Source organism: Accipiter gentilis, chromosome 9 (assembly GCF_929443795.1).
Source record: "Accipiter gentilis chromosome 9, bAccGen1.1, whole genome shotgun sequence".
NCBI lineage: Eukaryota > Metazoa > Chordata > Aves > Accipitriformes > Accipitridae > Astur > Astur gentilis.
In genome coordinates, this window is record NC_064888.1 from 23,370,503 (window position 1) to 23,388,940 (window position 18,438).

General features: G+C 43.0%; 1 protein-coding gene across 3 annotated transcripts in view; it reads right to left on the minus strand.

The window, feature by feature from the left end:
- Nucleotides 1-298: 298 nt before the first annotated feature.
- Nucleotides 299-18,438, minus strand: part of LOC126043100 (rho GTPase-activating protein 22-like) — an 86,254-nt gene continuing 68,114 nt past the window's right edge. For all 3 annotated transcript variants that reach the window (XM_049811020.1, XM_049811019.1, XM_049811021.1), the window contains exons 4-8: nucleotides 15,434-15,566; nucleotides 10,628-10,701; nucleotides 8,644-8,765; nucleotides 4,964-5,867; nucleotides 299-646 (exon numbers count right to left, since the gene is read on the minus strand). In XM_049811020.1, coding sequence (XP_049666977.1) covers nucleotides 418-646; nucleotides 4,964-5,867; nucleotides 8,644-8,765; nucleotides 10,628-10,701; nucleotides 15,434-15,566 — 1,462 coding nt within the window. In that variant the 3' untranslated portion in view covers nucleotides 299-417. The remainder of the gene's footprint in view (nucleotides 647-4,963; nucleotides 5,868-8,643; nucleotides 8,766-10,627; nucleotides 10,702-15,433; nucleotides 15,567-18,438) is intronic.

Below are 18,438 nucleotides of genomic sequence, written 5' to 3' on the forward strand. Positions count from 1 at the left end.
TCTTCCCAAGCGCAAGCATAGGAGGCCCTCAGCTCCGGGCTCAGCCTGTCCGTTGGTTCTGGCCATCCTACCCACCTTGCAGGACTTTCCACTGTCCTTGAGCCAGCAAAAGGATGGTGCAGTAAGTCTGAAGATGGCAGCAGTAAAGCTATGGAGACTAGTATCTTTTGATTTGTGGATAAAAAGGGTGCTCACTCTTTCTTGACAATCTGACATCTAAACTTTCAAGCATTTTGTTTAGCAGTCTTTCCCAGCTGGCCCAAATACTACAGCACATGTAAAGACAAGGGAGCAAGTGTCACCAAGACTATAATCACTGTAGAATAATTACTCATGATGCATGAGTATACTAGAACAATGTGCAGTTTCACTAGTTTTGCCAGAAATAGAATTTTCTGTGCTGTACGTCAGCTTGTTCTACTTGGGGATTTTAGCACTTCGACTCCCAACAGTTAAACACCCTAATGTTGAAAAAAACTCTTCCATTTCCTTCTGCAGGAGGTGATTTCTCTTCTCAGCATCTTCACGAGCACGTTCAGAATTCCTCAGCTTGATCTCCAGCATCGTGTATTTCTTTCGTTCTTGGTCCAGTTCTTCTTCTAACCTAACCACTTGTTTCCTCAGGTCTGCACTTGTTTCTTCAATTCTTAAAGGGGAGAGAGAGGGAGAAAAAAAAAACAGAAGAGGTTTTTTTAAGTGGCTGGATAAATACTGATTGATAGCTATAATAAATGTAAGTAAGTTGTTCCACTTGGAACTAAAATATCTTAATTCTAAGAGGAAGTTTTAAAGGAGGTTACTAATTGCCATTTCATTAATGTTGAGTTTAAGAGCAGAGACTCCTTGAAAGCTGGAGCCTCCTCTACTTGTATCTTAAGAAAATATGCTCAAGTCTTACAAAATAATGCTTACTTTTGGGCAGCAGACTGAATGGCTGAGGAGATTTATTTACTAACTCCTCAGTTAGGCTGAATTCAAATATGTAATTCCACAATAATCTTTTAGCCTCTGTTTTCATCTTGATACTGTGTTTCCCTATATGGATATCCAATACAGAGGAACATCCTTGGACATCAGGTAGGAATGAGGTCGTAGTCCTTCCTCACCATCCATTTTAGGGTATTTTCTGTAAAGTTTGTCACTGACAGTGGGGTAGGGGAATAAAAGTTTTTCATACTGTACCAGATTTTACAAAACCCAACATTTCATATGAGGAAGAATCTGGAGATTAGACCTTAAATTTATCTGTGCACTAAGCTCTAATGCAAGACTCAGAGCTTTTCTCTAAGGAGGTCAAAAGCACAAGGTTCATGTTTTTTTTGATTTTAAACAAGTGCAGAAGGCACATCGCTTGCTGTCCTCCACATCATTGTTCCTAATTGCAAGACAGAGTAGTGGTGTTAATACAGAGGAGGGAGTATATCTAGATAGGAAGTTCTGATCACTAGAATATTCAGAAAAGGTGATTTTAAAAATTATGCTTTTCCTAGGAAAAGTGTCCCCCCTCTAACTTAAAAAAAAAAAAAAAACACCAAAAAAACCCCCAACCACCACTTCTAGATTCATTGATCAGTATAATACCCAACTGTGAAGGTGGCATGCCTGGCTTCCCTGTGAAACTGTGAATGGGTTATTTTTAGACAAGGTAAATGACATGCAACAAGGGCATGCTACAGCCTCCACAACAAAGAAGAAAAAAGGGGACATTTGTGACAGTCCCAGAAGGGTCTGAATTCCATTTTGTGACCACCATGAGGCAATCACGCAGGCAATGCAGTGCATCCCCTTAAACTGTTCCTTGACTTACAGCTAATAATGGCAATCTTTCAAATTAGAAAGTCACACACAGGCACACTGATCACCAAGTCCAGCAGACCAACAGCTGCACTGATGAGAGTACATGTTTCTGTTCAATCTCTGCCAAAAACTCCCCATAGCGATGAAGGCAGACTTTTATCACCCAGATAGCTATCTTCTGTAATATAAGAGGACTCTCCTGAAGCTAGGATGCTTAGCCAAACACACGGCCCCTTTATAACATTTTTGTTACATCCTACAGCTCTGAGCTACCAATTAAATTTTTCCACCCCAAAGTTTAGTGGTCAGCTACAGCAGCCTAGACTAGCTGTCCACATTCTGAATTACATAGGGTCACAGTACTTACTTCATTTCTACATATACAACATAACAGTCCTCTCCAAGGTACTTCCAGTTTCTTAAGAGTCCCAGGTGGTAAACATCAATTACTGAAACTCAACAGAGAATGCCTGATAATTATACTAACCTCGAGGGAGAAATGCTTTGGAACAGACTAGTTACAGGAAGGCCATAAAACTTGCCTCCCTCTGACTAAGAGAGAGAAAATGGGCAGTTGATGATGATAAATAACAGCTTTTCCATCAGCAAGCGTTCCTTACCTCTGCCCCAGGCGGGTACTGACTCTGCTTTCCCTCCACTTATGTATGTGCCAACAAAAAGCTCATATTCCTTCATTAAAACACGCCCGGCTACACACACTGAGTTCTGCAAACCACACAAGCACACATACAATTGTAAAGCAACTAATTATTACTTTTGGGGACTAAATTATCTTCAATAAAATAAAGCTAGTCAGGCAGCCCAAAGTTTTCCTGCTTAGCAGCCTCCCTTCTTTGCTAGTTAGTTCCTGTCTTTCTGCAGGAGCAGACTTTCATGCAGTCTCAAAAGGAACATGCTTTTCACATGTAAATTGCTGCAGATGTAGTAAAAACATTGCAAAATTTTTGAGAGCTGAAAGACTTGGCTTGAAATTCTTAGACTTGACAGCAAGATCCTTCAGGCTGTAATCCTGAACAGCTGGAGTCATCTTGTTTAATACAAAAAGGCAGTGATTGCATCTTGCCTGGTTTTATGAAACTATTAGCTCATTAGGCATTTTCCTCTTAGCTACTTTGTCCTGTGAGACCTGGCCAATTTGTAGTCCTCCCCTCCAGCCACAGTGCTCTCTGTCCCTGTCCAGCTGAAACTGCTCAACAGCTGGAATGAAGAACCAGTAGGTCTTCCTGGATGTCCCCGATGTCAACAGCTGAAGGGCCCATTGGAACAGTTTTACTGATAAGAGGTGGAAAGCCATCTCTTCCCCTAGGCAGCAGGTGAAAATATGCAGATACACATTTCCAAGTTTTGCACCGTTGTCTCCTTTCTGTTTATTACTCTCTATCCCTGCAACAAGGCTTGCCAGGGCAGCTCTGCAGAATTATATGCAAGGCACATACCCTCATTGCCCTCCCATGTTGCATCAGAAGGGCACCTAAAAAAAAAACAAGCCATGGACTACCACTGTCCTTCACAAACCTTTTCCAACACACCATGCTAGTAAGTGGTGGTGGTCTCATCAGCTCTCTACCTGGAACACAACAAGGTGGGGGTAAGCTTTTCTCCCACGCTGCGGTGTTGGGTAGAAACAGAAATGGCTACGTGGCCTGATTCTCCTTCCAGCTTCACCTACCAAGGCAGTACAATGCAAGAGACAGAAGAGCTACAGAGGCTGGCACGCCACCACCATAGGAAATCATAAAATAAAGCAGGAAGGTAGCAAGTGAAATTCCTACCTTAACAGCTAGGCCACTAGAAGCAATCACAGTTCAGAAACATTTTTGAGAAATTACTTCAACAAAAAAGAGGCAACAAACATAGCCTGAAGCCGTGCTATACAATTTCTACAGTCGTATGTGCTTTTGGTACCATGTTTGGGAGACTGATTGGAAATTGAGGCACGTAAATGCTACCAGAGTTTTAATAATTGAAGGAGTATAACATTAACACTTCAACACACAAAAAAGCTGAGAACTCAACTATTTGAAAGAAAAGGGACAACAACCCTTCTTCAGTGCAAAGTACCAGTGCTGCTGAGCCCAGGCCAATGATGATTCTTCTGTATTATAACATGAAGTGCAATTTTGCATATGGCTGTATATTAAAACATATCTAACTCCTTTAAGCAACAATATTTCATGTGCATATTTCCCTGAGTGCTTGCCTGAAAGTCATTCTATTAAGCATTTGCACTCATAAAACTGAATGTACTAACTCACACAAATGAATAAATATGACTTCCTAGTTAATAATACTTTCTACTTCCTACAGCCCCTGCCCTCACATCCCTCCTGGAAACTGGAAGGAATTTTTCTGAGCACAGATCTAAAGTACAGCACCAGCAGTGGCAGTTGTGCAAGTAAACATCAGAGTGGGCAAAGAACTACACAGTTCGCCTATCTGCTGTACAAGCAGCACCTTGTTGCCACTTTGAGTCAGTGCCTAGCTATACAAGCAAAGGACCACTACAAATACATCAAAAATCAAAAGCGAGGTTTCTAGTAGTTCAACACAAAAGGGCTGCTGAAAAAGTTGTAGTAGCTGAGATGCAGTCCCACCACCACAAAAAAAAAACAAAAAAACAAAAAAAACCCCAAACCAAACACCAAACCAATCCAGAGAATAGTCAAGATCAGTTTCCTGAAGAATGTTTCTGTTGGGAAAAGCAGCAAGAAGCCCTCAATTTCAGACTGATTTGGTACAAATTTCAGCACCTGCGCAGACCAACAGAGTTCCTTGTTGGGGCCTGACCACCCTGTGTCCCAATCCCTCCCTCCAAGGTGTTTGCTTTGCTGTTTCTCCCAGAACACTGACAAAGAGCAGACTTTGGCATTACCTGTGCAGTTCTGATTCCCAGGGAAAACATAGAAAGTGAAATATTGGAATTCCCTGTGTGACAGAAATCCCTTTTTTTTTTTACCCCCTCTTAGCTCAGCGAGAGAAAAGTTGGATTCAGAGAGCAGTGAGGAAAGAGCAGAACCAAATCTGCTGTCTCGCAGACCCAAATTCTAGGTCTGAGAACCTGACATGCTTGGTAGCCCACACCCACGTGCATACAGGGGTAAAATGCTGACAGACAACTTCCTTTTGTCCCCGCTGCAGATGTTACCTTTTGATACTAGTCTCATACTCAGTCCTCTGTTTGCTCAGTTCTGTCTTTAGCTCCACCACCAAGCTCTGTAGGGCCCTAGAGCATTTGACAGAGTCTCTGGAAGCTGCAGCCAGGTTGCTCTGTTCACTGCTGCTGCTGCTACATGCTTCAAACCTGTCGATGCTGTTCTCCAGATCTGCAGTCTTGACCTCACTCTGAGACAGTGAGCCCTGAGTTATCCACTCGGTTTTGAGAGAGCTTAGAGCAGAAGAGTCACTGGCCCGGCAGGCTGGGCAGCTGCTGACCGAGTCCATCACAGAGATTTCACATGATGATGTAGACCACGTGGTGCTGGCCATACTGTGTGTGCTAAGGGAGAGGCTGGACGAAGGGACATTGTCGTAAGTAGAGAGCCTCTGGGAAGAACACGAGTCTTTAACTCGTTCCCCGGAGGCTGTCCGGCGGTGGCCTCGGAGGGAGTACAGTCCATTCATCAGCCAGTTCCCACTGGAGGAGAGGTTGGGGATATCTAAGGATGAGCTGCCCAGCTTTGGACTCGCAGACCGTGCTCCCTGCTGGCGGAAGGAGTATTTCCACGGAGGCAGCGGCTGCACTCTTTTATTGGGGCTGGTGGCAGGCTGAGTCAATTTGCCACTGTGCTCTGAAGGAGTGTTTTTCACTGCAGGTCCAGGAGTGGCCTCTAGTGCCACAGCACTGCTAGAGGGCAAATCAGCGGGGCTGGGAACACTGTTCTCCGACCTGCTGTCCTCCCCGTCCTCCTCAGAGATCCATTCCACAGTACTGCGCTGGTGCACAGGCCTGATTTCCAGCTGGCTCCCTGGCACATCTGCCTGAGGAACTGCAAAGATTCGCCCCTGTTCACTTATCAGCACCGTCATCAGGTGCTGAACTAGTGAGGTGCCTGTGGGGAGGAAACAAAAGGCAAGCAGTTGATGAGACGTGGAAGACCTCAGATGCTCACTCCCTGTCTGTGAGATGCCCTGGGAGCTCCTTGTGAGGCAGGTCTGTGCACTGCAATGGGTCTGCACAAACAACTACTCTGGGCCCTTTTGTACAGGACTGCAAGGGACAGGAATCCATTCCCTTTGCTGAGAATGGGGACTGTGAAGGATGCAGGTGTCCAGGATGTAGCTGACTAGCAGAGTACAAATGATCACTAGCAACGATTAATAAATTGGCCTGCTTAAGGACACCATTGAGGATGACAGAGGAGGAGAACACCTAGAAAACAGGGCATGTCTGTACCACACCAAGGCATGGGGTTCAGAACCAGCATCAATCTCCGTGTTTGAATCCATGCAGGACAGCATAGCCCTGTGCAGGGATGCATGCTGGATCCTGAATGCACTAACCTGTTTGCTGGGATGGAGCACCTCTCTGCCCAGCTTCCAAAACCAGCAGGTTTCCACAACTACATTGCACCCAGTTTCATAGTCTTAACAGGCCCAGAGCTAGCGTTTATTGAAGAACTAGAAATTTCAGCTCAGGCCTTCTGCTGCACTCAGTGTATAAAGAAACTTGCAGAAAGTATGACATCTGTACAATACACGTGCCTGCAGAACGTGTACAGAAAGTACTTGCAATTATTTAAATCCACAGAAATGAGTTGTCATTGTTTTCCAGTAGAGGAGACCATTATGAACTAATAGAGACCACCACTTACCAAACCTAATACAAAGCACTTTCTACAAAAGAGGAAAACCTTAAAAAGAGCAAATAAGTAATTCTATCTTTAAGCATCATCTGAAATAGAGAATAAGACTAACATACTCAGGGGTTCAAGATAACAGCCTGAATTTAATAATGAGGTTTCAGCCTGATAGCAAGGGGTACAACTTTTATTTTATGTCTGTGAATGCAGGGTGAGAAATAAACCTTTCTGGAGATAAGGGCATTCGTAACAATTTAGCTGTCAAATGTCAGATATTTCTATTTGAAATTCATGGTTTACATTTGAAGAGAAACACGAAGTGCTTTTTGTTAAGAGCTGGCAGCAGTATTTTTCTGTATCAGCTGTTTTAGCAGATCCATCTTATCCTGAAGCTAAAAAAATTTTATTGAGACTCTTCCTACTTTTCCATTATTTCTATTTAACCAATCTTCTATCCTCCACTAACAATAAAACAAAACATTACCGTTGTCGTTGCTTATGAGTATAATGATCAAGTCTAAAAATCCAGTCACTGGATCCCCATTTTTCTACAGTTCAAGTCTGGTAACACAGAATTCCAGGTCAGGTCACTTGTAGTGTGTTTATATGATGATTAGGAGAGACTATGAGACCACAGCATCTGTGGCACCTGTGCACCTACACACAGTACAAGCACCTCTGCCATCAGCTGAACTATATACTGAAATGCCCGAGGTGAACTGAACCCAAACTTGTCATCTGGACCAACTGAATAAAAAGCACATTGTTGGTCAAGGCTGTTAGAGTCTTATCAACACTGGCCAACTGGCCACTAGGGGAAGGCACAGCATCACACAACAGACTGAGGTTTCAGCTATCCCCACCTTTGTAATACCGAACAATCCAGCATCTGCTCCTGCACTCCCTTTTTCTCCTCCCCACGTTTTTGTACCTTCCCTGCCTCAAGGGGAAGGTCTCAAATCTACCCTTAATAATATGGCCCACGTCTCTGTGGCAGGCTTTGAGTCCCTGAACAACTACAGTATGCCGGGCCATGCTCTGAACTTGGCCTATTACCTTATAGTGAGTTGCCATCTGTGGGGCACACATCTGCAGTGCCTTTCAGAGGTCACTTGTGCAGAACTAAAGGCACTGCTGCTGCTAAGGTGTGATAATGTTGGCATTCTGTGAAGGATTTCCATCACACAGAACACCATGTCAGCTGTACCCTACAGCTAGGGAGCAGTGCCAGCGCTGAGTTCAGACATCCTGGGCACAGCATCTCCATCTGTACCTAATACTGGATGAACCCATCAATTCTTTTTGTAGGCTTGCCAAGATCCCACAAAACTTCATGCAAAGACCCTGCTAAAACCTGTACCACAGCAGCTGTGCTCAAGTGCCACCTGGGAGAGGGGCTGTATCCCAGCCCTAGTGTCAGCCTGCCAGCAATCATGCCCTGGGCATTTCCTGATGCATATGGACATAGGTTATTTTCAAGCTTCAGATTTTTATGTCCAAAATTAACAGTGATTTTCAAGTTATTCCTTAGGTTCTGTGAAGTTCTGACCCATACACAACCTGCTTAGAAGACAGCACTTCTATGACACCTAGTTATAGCCACTGTGGCACAGCAAAAACTACAGTACCTCTTTTATTGTGGACTGGGTGTCCTTTACAGGGAGCTGTCTAACCACTGAAGTGCACCAATACTAAATGGTAGCAGTTTGTTACTTAAATGTGGTCCTTCTGAAGAACATTCGAGCTTTCATTTTAGCAGTGGGTTCAAAAACAGTTCACATGACAACTTACAACAGGGCAGAAGCATCTCTGTATGGTGGAGAGAAGAGACACTCCTAGGCCAGTGGTGAGTGGGATAACAGAGGCCAATCAGTACATATCCTCATAGGCACTGATGAAAGGGATTGCTTGACTCATTGCTGACTGTGCAGTCAAGTGATACAGCTACCAATGAATGTTGGCTTTCAGCATACTCTTACAGCTCCAAAATACAGGTGTTGTGTTATCTTACAAGAGTAGTACCTACCTTCCATCATTGTCACTGGATCTTCCATTTTGGGCCGTAATATATTTGGTCCAAATACTGTAGCCAGGTTCTGGACACTCATCTTGTTAATGCTGGAGTGAGCCTGAACTTCATCAAGGAACCTTGAAAAGCCCCCCCAGAAAAATCAAAGGAGGAGAGGAATAAGTAAGTCACTTCTCATACTTAGACTGTAGGCATTCTGGGGCAGGAACAGTTTTGTCCTGTGTTTATACAACCCTGATTCCTGAAACGCTTCTAGGGACTAACGCAGCTTAGATACTCAGTAACAACCTCCGATCCCTCCTAGTGTATGAAACAAAAGAGAGGACAGGATGGCTTCTGCCAGAAGTACCAGCCTACCAGGGATCCAGCCTCCTACTGGGTATGAAAGGACAGATTATCATATTTTTATAGGAATTCTCCAATTACACAGATTAACTTCTGCGAGTTTTCACTTACAGATATAGCAGAAGTAAAAAGACATTTTGCTCATCTCCTCATCCCAGAACTAGCAGCCTGTGGAAAGAGCTTTGTGGCTTGAATCTAACAAAATACAGAGAACGAGGTAGCCCAAATGCTTCTTGTGAGTGCTTCAGCTGGGCAAACATTGACACAAGAAAAAGACCGTGCAAGCCAAAGATAGCACATAAAGAAATCCAGACAGACTGGCTATCCATATGTATAAGCTGAAAATCAGCAGAAAGTTTCTAACAATTAATGTTTTTGTAATTTGGAACAGCCTCCCAATAGGAGTTGGAGTAATAGAAAGGCTGTAACAAACACCTAAATAGCTTGACATCATTAGCCAAGTTGTAAAACGTCTACATGACAAGCAAACCTACCATAGCAGGAAACAGGACTCAGTGGCCACAAAAGTGAACAGTCTCTCTGTCTGTACTCCGTTTCCTAAACTATTGTTAATTTTTGGATGATTGGATGGGTTTTGGCAGGGAAAAAGTTTCCTTGTCATTCTGCACTACTTGGCAAACTTTTGAATGCTTCTACTTGCAGCATGACTTTTCTAGGCACTCCCAATTTTTCTGTGGCTTTGCCCTGTGGTGGACACTGTGCTTAGACCCCAAAATCCTCAGTTTTCTTCATGAAGTCAGAAGCAAATTCTACTTGCCTTGCCTTTCCTCAGTTCTTCACTTAGAAACATGTATAATTATATTCCCCTGCCTCAGCCATTCATGTTTTGAGGTGCTCGGATATTAAAACAAATGGCTATAGAAGCACATAGTGAGGCAAAATAAATTTTTTAAAGCATTCAAAAAACCCATTTCAGAAATGCTATCTGTCTGTACACTTGGGAAGGGCTTGACATCTCTTGAATAAGTCATGGGCTTCATGTCAGTGTTTGTGTGTACTGCCTGCTCCAGATGTGCAAATCCCACTTGTCATAAAGGGACTAACTACCACAGAGACTAGAATACAACATAAAGTTCACTACATTGTATCTAGGGTAACAGTCCGTTCCAGCTCCCAAAACATATTCCAGCCCACTTCACAAAAACTGGGAGAGTCAGCAGAGAGATGAGGTGAGACAAGGCTGCGGAGTCACTGGTACTCCAGGAGGAAGACACTCCCAACCCCACTTCCAAACTAGAGCTGAGGCCAGACAAGCTATTCTGACTGCATCTGCTACACAGATTGGCCCATAAATCTTCCAGGTGCACAGTACCTGGAAAAAATGCCTTTCTTTACTGGTCTTAAGTGCTTCTGAAATAAACAATGTAATATATGAGTATCATTCATGCATGCTGCCAAGACTGTGGGTGACAGCAATTTGCTTGGCTGATTCTCTTGGATAAACCAAGAGCTTCCTTCAGGCAGGCTGCACGTTCACCTCCACATGTTTTACAGGAGCAGTAACTTATATGTAAGTGATGTTTGAATATTCGTACTTTCTGAGTAAATTATTTGCATATAAGACCAGCCTTACAAAACTTAGTGACTTTTTCAAGCATTAATTAATTTCACTTACTTGCATATGTATTTGAGGAGGTTGTAGTTGGGTTGGGGCAAATTCTTCACCTGTTTAACCAGTTCCTGGGTACCCTGAGGGACAGGAAAAACAAGGAGAGCTATTAATATAAATGATGCAAAACAGACTTTCCTTCAGTACTACAAAGTCCTCTTTCCAGAGTCAAACCCCGAACAACAGATGAGGACACAAGAAGGCTTTGCTTTAAAAAAGGTGTCATCCAGTGTGTTGTGCCTTACTAAAAAGCCAGTGTCCAGAACTTGATTCAGTTCTCAAAATCAGTGGAAATCCTCCTGTGAACTTTAACGATTGATGTAGAAGTGTTCAATTAGTGAGGCCAGCTAGTCTTCAAAATCTGCCCACTAGCATTGATATAAATGTACCAGCAAATGTGCCTTTTCAGCACCTGGACTATTTGAAATGTTGAGGCATTGAATGTAGTATAAATACATTGCAGTAATGCTTAACTGAGCAGAGGAGAGTTTTTTCTTAAAAAGTCTGAACGACATTCCAATTCGACTACCTCCTTTTTAACTACTTACTTCCATTTGCAGTCATTCTGAGCTGTGACATACTTCCTCATAAAATTTCTGTCTTTACATTCAAATGTAAGATGAGACATATGCTGGAGAAATGTCTTAAAACCCTGAAGCTACTTAAATCACCTAATGAAAACCTCTGACTCAGAAGGCTATTGTCCTTCCACAGTCCCAAGCACCATTTGCTTGTTCCTGTCAATGCTGCAGTTGCCCTGGAGATTTGCTTTTTTTTTTTTTTTTGAGACAACTAAACTTTTTGTGGGACAATAGATACCCAAGCACATTTGGGAAGAGTGATAGCTGCTAACTAATGATGGAGGGCTGCTAACGGAGAAATTCCAGAAGCAGCTGGTTCCAAGCCAAAGAGGTGCAGTTGGACATTAATTTCAAACTTTCCTCAATTTATTAAGGACTGTTAGGGGGGGAATTCTGTTGGCCAGCCTCTTGCAAGATCTTCCTGATTTCTCTGGTCCAGACAAGTCAGAAAGATCCAGAGAGCAGTCTGTATTCCTGCCTCCATCCTTAACATCCTGAATGTATAGATACTTTTTTATTCTGTATGTCCCAGCACAAAAAGTCCTCTAATAAAAACCTAAAACTTAAAAACAATAAGTCTTTTTTAATTCCTTAGCTTAAAAGTTATGCTGTTTTAACAGTGATAACAATGGAGACACCAATAAAGGATTTGAAAATCTCATGACAACAATGGAGACACCAATAAAAGACAGGTCACTTTTGAAAATCTTAATCCTCTTTTTTAAACTTCTGAAAGCTTTTGAATCAAGGACAGCTGCTACTAACGTGAAAGATAAGGTCAGTTGTTCAGGTCATCCAGCTTTCAAGTAAGGAGTTTGAACTAGAAATAGGTGAGCTAACAGGCCTAATTCCCTCTTGAATTTTGCTCTGTAACCCAATTTATTTCAAGTAGAGAATTCAGGATGGTATTTGGCACTGTATTTCAAGTGCTCTGAATTAAAATACCATGGCTCCACTGGATGCAAGAGGGGGCTTTGGAACAGGAACTGCAGGCAGTTGTGAACAGCTGGAAACATGACCTAAAGGTACGAGATGCTGCCTGAAAGAAAAAAAAAGGTTCTAAAAATTTATCATCCATGCTCTGTCACAATGAATCACAAACGTGGTATTACACAGAGGATATCTTCGTATTCGTCAAGGTACAAACACTTGCCAGGTTAAAAAAAGATTTCTCTCCTGCTGCAGTATTTATCAGCTCTGCCACAGATTTGTACCCACCAACCACCTGACCAACAGATGGCAGAAGGCTGAGCCTAGTAACACCACAGGGAAAGTGTAAAAGAAAACGCAAGCTAGAAACTGCTGCATTATTAACAAATAGCACTGAATGTGCTTATGGCTGCAGCCTAGCAAGCAACAGAGGCACTGCACTGTCATTCATCATGGTGTTTTGCAGTAATAACTCTTACCCCCTCGAAAATCCTGCATGTCTAATTTACCACACATGCACGCTTTCCAGGGAGTGATCCCAAAACCAAGGATTTTGCAATGCATGTAACAGATCAGCAACAGTTAGGAGCTTCTAGCTGAATGGGAAAACTAGCAACACTTCAGATGTTCACCCAAATTCAGACCCCTCTAAAAACTCAAAGCCACGTGCTTAGCCCACTGAACTGCTCTGTGTATCTCTAGGGTACAGGCAGCAGTGAAGGCTAAAATACTACCGTGTCAAGTCAGCTTGGACACAAATGAGGTTTTAGAAATTTGAAGATCTTTCATTCATTCTTACTCTAAATTTTTTTTTAGTTTTCAATCCCTCCTCCCAGCCAGTTGGGATCAGAATCAAATCTTTTTTAACGCTGCGGTCCTGCTGAGATACCTGAGAGGCCTCAGCACAGCCCAAGGTCTGTGCTATGTTTCTGTTTGCATTCCAACACCAGAGATTAGTTGGGTGCAGAATGAAAATGAACCACAATCTGAATGAAAAATGGAAAGCTTAGGGCGGTGCTGGAGGGTTTTTTGCTGCAGATGGAGATGAGGCCAAGTGACTATCATAATAATTCCTACCTATGGTCACAATGTAGCAGCATGAGGTGCCAACAATTTTATCTGAAGAGGTATTTTTTTCTTAAGTGCTTCTATTTTTATTGTGGGGGAAGGAGGGTACAAAACTAAAGAAAATTGTATTTTGAGTCCCAAAGTCTAACACAAAACTTCCAAGTGAAAAATGAAAACAAAATAGTACTTCAAATTAAAACAATAGATTGCATTTTGTTTCCAAATACTTTTTCAGAATGAAATGTTTGATTTTGAAATTCCCTGCTTATCATTTTGTGCTAAAAAATTATGGTTTCAGTGAAACCACATTTTTGAGCTGGGGGATTTTCCATAGCGGGGGTGGGGGGTGGGGAGTCAGGCCCTACAGGCTTGGTATGACTTTGTGCTACATCGTGCTCCACGTGCTACTGTACATGCACAGCCTCGCCACCCTTGCTGTGTGCACTCCACCTTCCTTTCTGAAAAAGTAAACAGCCCTTTTTAAGGTACCAGATTTTCCTGACAAAAACAAATGCTTATGTTTACAACAGCAGCTTAACAAGACAACTTTGTACTATCAGCAGTACGGTATTTTGTAAGCTTTCATGTTGGCTATTTAGTGCTCCTCATTGCCTTTCTAATACAAAGAGAGTGCTGCACTACAAGTCATTTCAGTCTGGCCTTGCTTCCACAAAACCAACACAGATGTTGCTTCCCAAACCACTGCAGCCTGTGCAGGCAAAATCAGGCAGACTACATAGTTAATAAGCTGAGCAGTGATATACAATTATGCTTACCCAACTTGGCAGTGTCTCTACTCTTGTGCAATAGTGCTTAATGGATCCAAAACTTCCCAGTCTGCACATCTTATGACCAAAATGAAATGAGCTCCACTGCCTTAGAAATGCTGCTGTTTCTTGTGAAATCAGCCGTTGTGCTGTCTGTAACATAGCACCCTGCAGAGATGCCTGAGTTGACTGAGGATAAGGCAGAAAATGAGCAAGTTCTGGAGCTAGTAGCACCTGTACCTATTAAAAAACAACACTAGTGCACTGACACACTGATGTGGTTGTGCCCAGGATGCAAATGCACATCCACGTGTGGCAATATGCTGTGTCATATACAGAAATTTGCTTTCTCAGAGATGGCTAGAGGATACATCATGTGAGTACAGGTAGTAGCAAACTTGCCTTTTATCTGTAAAAAACACTACCAGATATGCTACATTTGATGCATGCAAACAAGTATCTTTCTACAGTCATCATGAAGGACTGAATCTCCCCAGAGCCTTCTGCCACTTGAACTAAAGGTGAACCCCAGGCTCTCAGTAAAGAAGAGTTTTTACAATCCCCATCAGAGACAAAGATGTGAGCACGCTCCTCAGGCCACACACAGAAAAGGGACAGAACTGTGTACTGTGACTGATAAGCCCTCAGGCCTTTGCTTTAGCTGACACTAGTAACAACCCTTACAGCTTCTTTAAACCTCTGTTTTAGAAGGTGGCACAGTTCCACCCGCATAAGACCAGATCCAACGTGCCTTCACAATCAGCAAAGAGCTCAGGCATCACCGCGAGAGGAACAATATGGATGAAACAGATCAATCAATCATATTGTAAATTATCCTGCTCCTCCCAAGCAGTGAATCAAAATTTCCATGATTACCACAGACTTGAAGGTTTTTGTCAGCCCCTTCCCTTGCCTGGAAACCAAAGACAGGAACATCGTAAGAATGTTCTGGCAAAGTATTCATAGCATTATCTCCCCCATTTTGGGATAATATCATAGCCTGCCCTTTTGTAGTGCATCTCCTCTGAGAAATACAAAGCCCATTGCACTGATCAATGTCTCACCCACCAAAAACTTTGGGGAGCAGAACATGCTGTTCTATGAAACTGAAAACACAGAAAAAGGGAGTGACTTCTTACAGCTTGCTAATGAGTCAACAGCAAGGCTGGGAGAGAAACTCAGATCTCTCCTACCTTGCATCTCTTGCTGATTACGTTACATAATGGCTTTGTTTAGCAGCAAGAAGCACCAGGCTTCAAGACTGACTTCAAAAAAAGCTCCTGCTTCAAGCAGAAGCCTGTGATACTAATGCCCAATTCACGGCTTCAGGAAAATTCAGGAGAAGGTTCTCGGGAACTTCATTGATTTGAATCAGGACTGAAGAGTGATGAGAAGAAAACTGTACTACATTGAGTCTTGGGAACTACCTTCAAGGTAGAAGGAGGCAGATTGGAAGGATCACTGACCTCTCCCTCATCTTTTGAGAGTAGCTGTCCACAAGAAAGAAAGTCTTCGTATTTGGCAAAGGGGATGACAGGCTCTGGCAGCTCTCGAAGGTAAAGCTTCAGGAGGGATGCCACAGTGTGAACATCTGTGTTGCTGCAATAGAGAAGAGGGAAGGAAATTTAGAAACCCACAGTACCCCAAAGCTTGATGCCTTTCACGAGGGTGCATCAAGGTCCCTCTTAGGGACAGGAACGAAGTAGACACATGGAAGGAAGCTGTTCTACCAGATGTTTGTACTAGGCAGGAGGGTCTACCTGGGAACAAGGAAAATTTCCCATTTTGTCAAGATATAAATGCATCTCAGGCAATATAGGCAGTGGAAGGGATATGCCCATGATACTGCTTAAGGTAGGGTGGTGCTGTGGTTCCTCAGCAAATGTGGATCAGGAATGTGAGAAATACAGTCCAGGCAAGTGCACAGTGATCACTTAGCACTGACAATAGAGCTCTGCATCCTTGTGCAATCAAACATAACCTCTGATCCTCTCACTGATCCCTCCTGCCTGATACTCTCCCCAGCCGGCACCTACCTGCATCTGATGAACCAGGCTCCCAAGTGTCCGTCTCAATCATTTGGAAAAAAAACAGAGGAAGATGTATTTCCTCCAGGCCCTCTATTGCCTTTTGGCATGCTGCCCAGCTTGTGGGTCACATCTCCTCTCCCAGGCTGGGGTATCTGGCATTTCCTAGCCCATCTGTTATGCTGGGGTACCAGCCTTTCTTTTCTCTCCCACTCCAGGAACTTCTTTTCCCTCTTCTCTGTCCTTTGCTTTAAGTTGGGGATGAGGTGTCAGATCCCATGATGAAGATGCACCTAGTCTTCCCTTTCCATTTCCTATCCAGCTTTTGATGCATAGCAATACCTCTCCCTCATTCCAAGTCTCCTGTTGTACAACTTAATCTTTCAGATGATCTCCTTAAAGGTTTCAACCATTGGAAGTCTAAACAGATTCTGTCACCAGCTCCCTGCTACCTACCATTGCCCCGACAGTCTTTAAAGAACCTGAGAAAAACCCGGGGCAACAGAGCTTCAAATCCTCACCTCTATCTAAAAGCTGAATCTCTTCTGCTTAGTATGTTTTTAAACATTTTTGGAATACACAGCTAAAACAGGAAAAATTACGACAGGAAGCTGCCAGCAGCTACCACTTGCTACTGATCCTGATAATGCTATTCTTATTAAACAGCTCCGCCATATTTGAGAATACCACAGTTTCACATAGTGGTTTTCTTCAGCTGATTATGAATGCCTTACAAATGAGGTCAGTACCCTTATTCTTTTTTATGTTTTTTTTAGTGTGGAGTTTCGGGCTGGGACAGTGGATATGACTAACACTCAGAAGCAGAGCCCAGACTACAGCTTCAGGTCCACTGGCTGCAGTTACTGTTTCATCCACAAGGCCATGTGAAATCCAGCCAAACTTTCGGTGTCATGGAAGTGCAATAGGAGCAGACTGCTGTAGATGCTTCCAAAACAGCAACACCTGGCCTTTCATAAGAATATACATATGCATTTAAAATCCAAATTGGAAAGGCAAGCCTTTTAAAAATAAATATTTTAATTATCAGTCATCACAGAGATCTGATCCACCATGGGCAGGCAGGCTCTAGCATTTGGAAGATCACTGTAGACAGAAAAGACATCTAAAAGCACTGCCTGCAACCAGGAAAAAGAAAGGATATTCCTTTCACTGCACCTGATTTGGAAACAAGCATATGGATTTTGCACTTGCAGAAAATACTTGCTGCTGCCTAGGTATCCTAGGCCATACATTGATAGCTTTAGTTGCACATAGAGAAAATAATTCTTGCATTTCACTTAGCCAGGGTGGAACTGCCTCTCCCTCATCGCTGTCTGTGACTATACATATCAAAGAGGAGAGAGTTAGGCCTACAAGTGGCAGTGGACATGGTGGAAAGAGCAACAGGCAATGACTGGGGGGCCCACAACTGTCACACTACTCGGGTACCCCTAGGCTTGCCTCCTTTAATTCTGTACTGAACCTTCAGCTATCACGTTTCAAATCGACTACCCAAAAGGCAGGCATTCTTTCATGGAGATCTTTACTGCCTCTGTTAAAGGTGAGACTTAGCACTGATCTATTTATACAGTGCAAATGCCTATGGAAGTAAAGGTGCTTTCTGCTTTAAAAAAGCTGGGGGAAGGCTTGGCTTGTCTTCATGACAATGAAGTTAGTATAGATTAGACTAAAGTAAAACACGAAAGTGAAACTGTCATTCCTAATTAATTCCTTCCATAAATACTCCTGTTCCAGAATATGAGCATTTTCCAAAATAACTTTGTTCAATTCCACATGAACTAAGATAATTCTAATTCTGAATTAGAACACCCAGACATTCAGTTAAAAAACCAAAGGTTTTGTTTAAGAGGTGATGAAATGAGACAATCTGACGATTTCAAACTTTATTTTTTCATGAAAATATCTCTAAATATTTAACACTTTCATTTAGGAAGCAAATACTGACTGTGGTTAAGAATCAAAGAAAGGAAGATGGGTGGTCTGGGAAGCTGAGGGGACGGAAGAATTAGAAGAATGTTCCAAATAAACTCTAAGGATATATATACTTCCCAGGATGAGACCAAACACTGTGCTGCCCGTACAGTAGAGTGCTAGCTCTTCCTGCAGCAGTAGGCAGGGACGCTATTGGCAATGTCAAGGCTGGCTGCAGGTCCAGGGGAAGTGATCTCCTAGGTTAATGTGCTGGCAATATACTGGATGCTGCCTGCATTACCTGGGAAAGTGGTACCAGTGAGTTCTGGCAAGAAATAGAGCCAGGTCTCCAAGCCAAGATCCCAGATCTGATCCCACTTCTGGACCTGTGACAGAGGTCAGGCCAGATCTATACAATGGCCTTGGATCCAAATATCCCTGGAGTTCAAGGTCTCTGTTAGGGTCAAGGCCCATTTCTCAAAGCACTGTTTAGGTTAGCACAATGCCAACCT